The sequence below is a fragment of the Vespula pensylvanica genome, chromosome 16 (genome assembly GCF_014466175.1).
Source record: "Vespula pensylvanica isolate Volc-1 chromosome 16, ASM1446617v1, whole genome shotgun sequence".
NCBI classification, from domain to species: Eukaryota; Metazoa; Arthropoda; class Insecta; order Hymenoptera; family Vespidae; genus Vespula; species Vespula pensylvanica.
In genome coordinates, this window is record NC_057700.1 from 1,298,919 (window position 1) to 1,306,627 (window position 7,709).

The 7,709-nt window shown below is 29.8% G+C and overlaps 2 protein-coding genes across 5 annotated transcripts; one reads left to right on the forward strand and one right to left on the reverse strand.

The window, feature by feature from the left end:
- Positions 1 to 89: 89 nt before the first annotated feature.
- LOC122634963 (32 kDa beta-galactoside-binding lectin lec-3-like) lies at positions 90 to 4,482 on the forward strand. 3 transcript variants are annotated; one of them, XM_043824552.1, is made up of 8 exons: positions 90 to 671; positions 793 to 961; positions 1,667 to 1,752; positions 1,861 to 2,071; positions 2,152 to 2,349; positions 2,473 to 2,561; positions 2,634 to 2,828; positions 3,049 to 4,482. In XM_043824552.1, exons 2-8 carry the CDS (start codon positions 878 to 880, stop codon positions 3,203 to 3,205), a joined length of 1,020 nt encoding a protein of 339 aa, XP_043680487.1. In that variant the 5' UTR covers positions 90 to 671; positions 793 to 877; the 3' UTR covers positions 3,206 to 4,482. The 3 variants fall into 3 exon arrangements, with proteins under 3 accessions (XP_043680487.1, XP_043680489.1, XP_043680488.1); XM_043824554.1 differs by having other exon boundaries at positions 90 to 580; XM_043824553.1 differs by having other exon boundaries at positions 90 to 465.
- Positions 4,483 to 4,573: 91 nt separating this feature from the next.
- Positions 4,574 to 6,398, reverse strand: LOC122634782 (protein Fer3). Of its 2 annotated transcripts, XM_043824076.1 has the most exons (5): positions 6,136 to 6,398; positions 5,652 to 5,806; positions 5,328 to 5,487; positions 5,111 to 5,240; positions 4,574 to 4,753 (listed from the first exon to the last, which is right to left on the reverse strand). In XM_043824076.1, the coding sequence occupies exons 1-5, from the start codon at positions 6,181 to 6,183 to the stop codon at positions 4,746 to 4,748; spliced, it is 501 nt and encodes a 166-aa protein (XP_043680011.1). In that variant the 5' UTR covers positions 6,184 to 6,398; the 3' UTR covers positions 4,574 to 4,745. The 2 variants fall into 2 exon arrangements, with proteins under 2 accessions (XP_043680011.1, XP_043680010.1); XM_043824075.1 differs by having other exon boundaries at positions 4,574 to 5,240.
- Positions 6,399 to 7,709: the final 1,311 nt, after the last annotated feature.

Here is a 7,709-nt window from a genome sequence, read left to right on the forward strand (position 1 = left end):
CAATACAAAACTGGTGCCAATTAAATAAAAATAAAAGCTCTGCTACTACAAATTATATATACATATATATTACATATAATCTTACTTATTATGTAAAAAGTAATATAATTCTTATATTAAAACAAAAATACCAACAATACATGATAATTTTTAAACGTGAAATAAAATATTCGTGTTTAAAAAGTTTTAAAATTCGCGGTATAAATCGATCGTGCAGCATAACCTATCACATCACAGATTTTAACGGAAGAACCAATGAGATGATTAGAAAAATATTATATCTTATGAATGAGATATATTACAAAAAAAATTTATCTGTCAAATTAAAAAGAGCCGATAAATAGAAATTTTTTTGCGGATCATTTGAGAAAGAGTCTTCAATAAAACGTAGACATCTGTACACAGTGAAAAACTTTTCTTCGGATATATCTATTAATAACTTTGCTTGCCAAGTAGTGTATGCAGGTATGTATTGGATCCAACACAGTTGTTCGTGATGTCTCATATAGTACTTACGCAATGCATCAGTCCGATTCACACGAATCGTGACAAGAAATTAGAAGTAGAAAGAACGCTTCTAGTACGTCACTATTACTAGCGCGGGATTACTTATACCGGCGTTCGAAATTATTAAAATCAATGAGATATTCTCACGGATAAAATAAAAGAATGTAAAAATCGTCGTCATTGTTGTCGTCTCTCTCTCTTTCTCTTTCTTTTTTTCTCTCACGTATTTTATTCACAAAATTCGGGAATAAAGATTCAAAAAATCATTACACCTTCACGTTTTAGAGTCACCTTTCGCCTATTGTAATTTTCTTGGACGTTTATAAAAGCCGTGTGACAAAGGTACAAAAAAAGAAAAAGAAAAAAGAAAATGTCGATCGATTGTATTTTTAAACACACCAAGGAAGATGCTCTCAAGGATTTCATCTTTTTCGACGAGAAAACCATACCACTAGTAAGTTCTCTTTAAATATATATATATATTATTATGACGTACGTCAGATAAATATTCGATTACAAGTACAGTCTGGTGCATAACTAAACACGGATTAAATTATCTTCGTATTATATATATAATATATATATATATATATTCGTATTATATATAATATCCAGAAATGTGTTCTGACTTCTTCTCGCTAGATGTCGCCTTTCCATTTTTCTCTATATTCTATATCGTAGTCGGTAATCAGACGTTCTACTATTATTGATAGATGAAAAAAGTTATCGATTAATCGAACTTTGATATATCGATGATTTTTCTTCAAAAAAGTATACATTCGAGGGTTATGATAATTTAACTTTTCAAAAGAGTTCATTAAATAAATTGAATTCTTTTTATAATGAAAAAAAGAAAATTCGAACGTCGAAGAAGTAGAATAATTTCTTAAATTCTTTTATTGCACTGCGTAATAAAAAAAATGTGATTGAATTAATTAAATAAAGTTTTTTCTTTAAAATAAAAATGGAACGTATCAAAGGCAAGAAAGTGTGTCGAATTTAAAATAAGATTAAAAGCAGATGTCTAGAATTGTCATTCAAACTTTGACAGGTTTTTACGTAAGGAAAAAAAAAAATAAATATATATATATATATATATATATAAAACAAGTAATTAATTTATTGTTAATTATTAATTTATTATTATTTTATATTTTAGGAAGATGTAAAACCTGTCATATTGCAACCATTGCAGCCAACATCTGCTATCATTATAACAGGGTATATTCCCGTTCATGCGATAAGGTATTATCAATATATGTGATTAGTTTTTTTTTCTAGAATACTCTATCAATTTGTTCCTTCTAAATGATGTATTAAAAAACAAAAATAAAAAATATTTGTTTGTGACAGATTTTCAATAAATTTAAATTGCAAAACGAGCGGAAACATAGCATTGCATTTTAATCCAAGAATAGATAGAGGCTATGTGGTAAGAAATACCAAGATCAAAGGTACATGGGAAATCGAGGAAACTTGTTCTCCAGTTGGTCCATGTAATTATATATTTCGTCGAAACTCTTATATTCATTTGATGATATTTTGCACGGAAGATGCATTTCAGGTAACACCAAGTATTTATATAATTATTTATATAGCTTATGTTATGTCCTCTTAAATATTTGTTATTGTTTTTCTTTATAGATAGCTATCAATGGAGAACATTTCTGCGCGTTCACATATAGATTTCCACTTAGTGATATTAAGAATCTTGAATGCGAAGGACACATAGAAGATATAAGATATAATCAATTAAATCTTAACGTTTATCCTGATCCAAAGATTTTTAAACCTTCACGTTCTTTAAGTTTGACAGTGGATTCTCCTCTCGTAGAGTTTCTTGTAAGCAATAAATATGTTTTTCGTTACAAATGATTAAAAAAAGAATATATATGTATATATAACTATATATGAAAATAGTAATTTAAAAAAGAATCAAAAACGAAATATATTTTTTAAATGTAGGAAGTTCCGATCAATGTAAGAATCGGCTGTGAATTTAAACTCGGTACCAATTTATTTATTAGAGGAAGATTAAAATTACTTCCCCATTCGTAAGTCTTATTATTAATTTCTCATATAACATATCTTATTATTATAAAAATCTGTCCCTTTTGCTCTTACAGATTTTATATAAACTTACAAAAAGGTGATACTGTTTATCCTCACCCAATAATTGCCTTGCATATAAATCCACGTTTCCTTTATGGTAGTAGCGAGCCTTATGTTGTCATGAACTGTTGGGTCGATGGTAGTTGGAAAAACGAGGAAAGACACGAAGGTCATTTGTCTTGGATGCCAGGCCGTGATTTTTTATTAACGTAAAAGTTTTTTCTCGTGTAAAATATAGGGTGGGCCAAAAGTTTCAAAGGAATTTTAAAAATAACAAGTTAAACTTGTTGTTTTATAATCTGCAAAAAAATTATCCTGAAAAGTCTCGAAAAAGAGTAATTGATTTAAAAGATCACTCGTGAACTTTCGGCACACTCCTGCATTTTTATCATAAGTTTTTATAATGTATTATTATTTTTTTGTTAACAGTATACGTTGCGAGCATGACAGCTTTTCAATATGGCTGGGAAATAAAATGATCAGCGAATTTAAGCACAGATTAAAACCATCGATCATTAATACTCTACGAATATCAGGCGATATTGTTCTTTATCATCTGGCGATCGATGATGTCAAAAAAAAATGAAATAACGAATGACTTTATCATAACGATATTTGGATATCTTAATTATTATTGAAAGAAGAAACATGGAGACATATTTACTTATCTCTGTTTCTTATATGGAACTTTTTAAATGTTACCATTAATAATCTAAAGAATGGTACAATGTTTTCTGATAAACGCTCAGAACGTATGTACTTACTACGTGCCCTTCTTAGACAATATATCGTTTTAAGTTGATTTTATTAAACTCGTTGATCAAGTTACGAAAAGACTTCTCCTTCTTCACTTTTCCATTTCTTGTAATAATTATTTATGAGATTGATATATCTCTCTCTCTCAAATTTGACAAATCGCGATCGAGTGTTTTCTTAAAGAATTCTGATCAATGATTGTTAAGATTCTATAAAATGAGAAGTTCTTTTGTTGATTTGTAATGTGATCATAGACGTTTAAAAAAATTTTCTTAAAACTTAAGAACTAAAGTTCTTATAAGTAGGATAATTAACGAGATTACATTTCTTATTCATCTATATTAATTAATTATATCTTTTATATGAGATAGGTAACAAGAAATTTTTCTATACCTTTTGTAAAACTTTCTTAGAAATTTGATTAGATTTTAGGAGTGAATATTGAAATTTGTTCACTTATCAATAGCGCATATTTGCTTACCTATATTATATACGTGACATTTGTAGTCATTTTTAATTATAATCTACAATGTATAATACTTTTATGACTTATACAAGGCAATAAACTAATTGAATATATTGCAATAAAATATTTTCTCTTCGTTATTCTTTAAATTTTGTTACGTAGATATAATTTTTATTTGTTCAGAAGAAAAAAAGATTGCAGGTGATTATAAGAGAGTTTTGATTTATTATTGCACAATAATTCTAAATATTAAGAACCGCATTTCTTTGTCACGTATTCGTATCTAGTACTTTAGTTGACAATTGAATTTAGCTCTTTCTTACATAATATTATAATATCCTATAATCTATATACGATACCATGAAAAAAGCTACGCACACATTTTCTTGAAAATTGAAAAATTCGCGTGAGCATATACTTGTTTCAATGTTATCTCAGATTTTTATTAATAATATAATACATTACATAATATCACGTTTACCTAAAATATGGAAGACATATTTCTCGAGTTTACACTTCGATACAAATCGTATTTGAAATTTGTGTGTCATGTTATTAAATGTTAATCTCTATTAAAAACAAAAAAGAAGAACTAATTAATTAATATCTATATTCCATGTAGATAAATATTATATAAATAAAATAGAGAAATTAATAGGAGAAGATGTACATTTACATATAGATAGATATTTTACATGAATATAAAATTAATATGTTAAATCACTTTCTCTCCTCCTCTCTCTTCCTCTCTCTCTCTCTCTCTATCTCTTTCTTGTCGTCTTAACGATAGTTCTGACGTATCATTTAACTTCATTAACACTACATTTGTACCCGCTTCTTGATCAGTGTCGCATAATAATCGTGCACTGCAGAGAATTGAGAAAATTACTTTGTCCTTCTTTTTTTAAATTCCTGTACAATATTAATATATTATTATTATTATTATTATCATTAGTAGATATCATTATTATACGTCATATTTGTAGAAGTAGAATAGTAGATAGATTTTGTTCGATTAATATCGATATGAATTTTTCAGCTAAGTGGATATTTGAACAGTTAATATTTCTTTCGAAACATATATCAGTCGAGTTATTAATCAGCAAAAATGTATTAAGTCAATTATACGTAGAAAATAAATAAAAATTTGTTTTTTTTTTTTCTTTTTTTTCAAATCTTCGTAAGAATAAATTAAAAAGATCAATGGAAGACGCGTTCTGTCGTTGTTCGTCTTCGATTAGACGATTTAATTAGGCAAATAATATTCACGTGGTATGTATTCTGGTTTTGGGCTGCTGGGCTCGATTCCTAATAATTCTCCCATGAATGCTATATAAGTAATAGCCAGACGAAGTGTCTCGATTCTTGATAAACGTTTTTCGTAGGCGAACGTTGGCACCTGTTTGATAAATTTTATGTGAACGAAATTTTTGAAGTAAAAACTTAAAAGAAAAAGAATTAAGTAGGAGGAGAAAATTGAAATTACCTTTCTTCGTAATTTGTCGAAAGCTTCGTTCAAGTTGAACATTCTACGTCTTTCACGGATATTAGCGGCTCTTCTTTGAGAAACTGTGGCCACTCTGCGTCTTGGCTTTTTCGTAGTTGACGAGGGAAGATTTGGTGATCGGCCATTTTGTGTATAACGACTAAATGATACAAGTCATAACGCAATTATGTTTTGTAAGTAAGTGTACAAAATACTAATTACGTTTATAATGATTTTCTCAAGAATAGATGATAGATAAGTAAAGAAGAAAACTACTAAATTCTGTTATCGATTAATTCATACATGCATAAAATAATAACATACCTTTGATGTAATAAAGCACAGGGCTGTCTGTACAAACCGTGTTCGTTGACGTGAGAATGTGTAGCCGGTGGTGGCTGATATAAAACGGAACTGTCCCACATCGGATAGCTTCCAAGTTCGCTACCGACGTACTGTGACATTTCCTGCGTGATTACCTATGACGTACAGAGAGAGAGAGAGAGAGAGAGAGAGAGAGAAGATCCCCATGAGATTTTTTCTTTCTTGTTGCTTTTTATTACACTTTGTTAACGAAAAAGAAAAAAAAGATCGATCTTTTGTGTCACCATGAATAAATATAAAAACTATTTCGACTGCGTTAGTTGAATATGACAAAAAGTGAAATAAACTGGAGAGTTATTTAATAGATAAGTATATTAGATATTCGGAATATAGTATAACGCGAAAACAAAAAAGAAAAAAGTGAAGAAAGAAAAGGAAAGACGAAAAATGGTAGAATATAAGAACAACACAATTGTTCACTCACTGGTGCTTGATTTCCATTTATCTCCCACAACGGTTCGGTGTAGCTCATATCCCGCTGTCTATCCAAGGATGAACGTGTGATCGAGATTACGCGTTAGAAAAGAAATGAAAAAAAAAGGAGTGGTCGAAACTTATATCACTCGCAGTAGACCGACGCTTCGTAAGTGGAAGCCTCCGTCCGGTGGTCCGTCACCGTGTCACGAGTTCCTGTCACGTTATATCCGAAAAGTGCGAAATAACATCTTGTACTGTGTGTGATTTTGTATCCCCCTTGAAACCATTCCAGTGGGCGTAGCCAAGCTATGAGCGGGATGTACGTTTATTGGCTCAGAACTTACGCGTGCGTAGTAGTTCGATGTTTTTATTAGACCATGATCTTCCTTTGAACTCTAGTGCGACGTTTGCTATTGGTTAGCAACTGAATAATAGGCGTGTCGATTATTATTATTCTTATTTCAATCCTTCGTAATAAAATCGAAGAATTTTCGGTCTGCAAAAAAGGGACGAATCAGTGGAAATATCGATCGTCGAATATCGTTACAAAGATGGACGTGGTGATTTGTCAACGATCTTGTTCATTTTTTTTCTTTGTTTTATATAATTAATTCGTAAGTATTTGTTTAAGTTTTTCTGTCTTATTTAAGTTGATCTTGGCGAGACATTCCATAGAAAATTGTAATAATTATAGCGACATATGACGTGTTACATTTAATTTAAGTATCGTGCGAGATGTACTATATAGGATTATAATAGGATTTATCAAGTGGTTGATTTAGCAATTTTCCGAATGAACGAGTATATATCTTTTATCGATATTACGCATGCCACGTGCGTCCCTTTAAAATCTTTCCTGTTAAAGAGTAGTTCTAACTTGGTTTCTTAAATCAGATATGATATTACACGTTACATAGGAATAGTATCGGGATATAATTAATATATCTAGGAAATATGTTATAATATAAATATAAATAGGATATCATAGAACAATTTAGATATAACAATAGTTGCCTAAATATTTACCAAATAAATAGATAGTACAAGATTAAACCTCTAATTTTAAGATCGTATTATTACGATGAATAATTGATCTAATTTAACAATTACTGTCGATTGCAACATATATTTAATATATATAAAAATATCTGTTAATTTTTTAAATACAAATAATTTAATGATTAATAATTTATATATAATTTATGTTACATCAGAAATAAGAAAAAGTCTGAAATTGGTTCGAATTTTTTCTAATCGAAAGTAACGGATGAATTCACTTTTGTCAGCTTCGCTTACGCGGATAAAGCGATAACAGGACACGATTTAACAAACGGATGAACTTCTTAAAGGGCACGTCAAGCACGTGCAACCTTCGTCATTTATTTGAAGGGACTCATGGTTCATGGTAAAGAGAGGGCAATGCAACATATTGTCGAAGAACGATCGAGTCACCGTCGATCTCTTCGAAAACACAAAGGGGAATATCCGAACGAATTAATTAAATAGATATTAGCAGACTCACTTGACGTGAGCTCGTCCCTTTCCAATATGTATAAACATGACGACCCATTTTACCGTGTC

What these genes read in the sequence shown, in the direction of transcription:
- LOC122634782 (XM_043824075.1), bottom strand. Translation starts at nt 6,183, where the DNA reads ATGAGCTACACCGAACCGTTGTGGGAGATAAATGGAAATCAAGCACCA. An exon ending in TGTGCTTTATTACATCAAAG is followed by an intron (nt 5,488 to 5,651) that starts GTATGTTATTAT and finishes TGTATCATTTAG; the next exon opens with TCGTTATACACAAAATGGCC. An exon ending in TCGACAAATTACGAAGAAAG is followed by an intron (nt 5,241 to 5,327) that starts GTAATTTCAATT and finishes TTTATCAAACAG; the next exon opens with GTGCCAACGTTCGCCTACGA.
- LOC122634963 (XM_043824552.1), top strand. Translation starts at nt 878, where the DNA reads ATGTCGATCGATTGTATTTTTAAACACACCAAGGAAGATGCTCTCAAG. An exon ending in GCACGGAAGATGCATTTCAG is followed by an intron (nt 2,072 to 2,151) that starts GTAACACCAAGT and finishes TTTTCTTTATAG; the next exon opens with ATAGCTATCAATGGAGAACA. An exon ending in CTCCTCTCGTAGAGTTTCTT is followed by an intron (nt 2,350 to 2,472) that starts GTAAGCAATAAA and finishes TTTTAAATGTAG; the next exon opens with GAAGTTCCGATCAATGTAAG.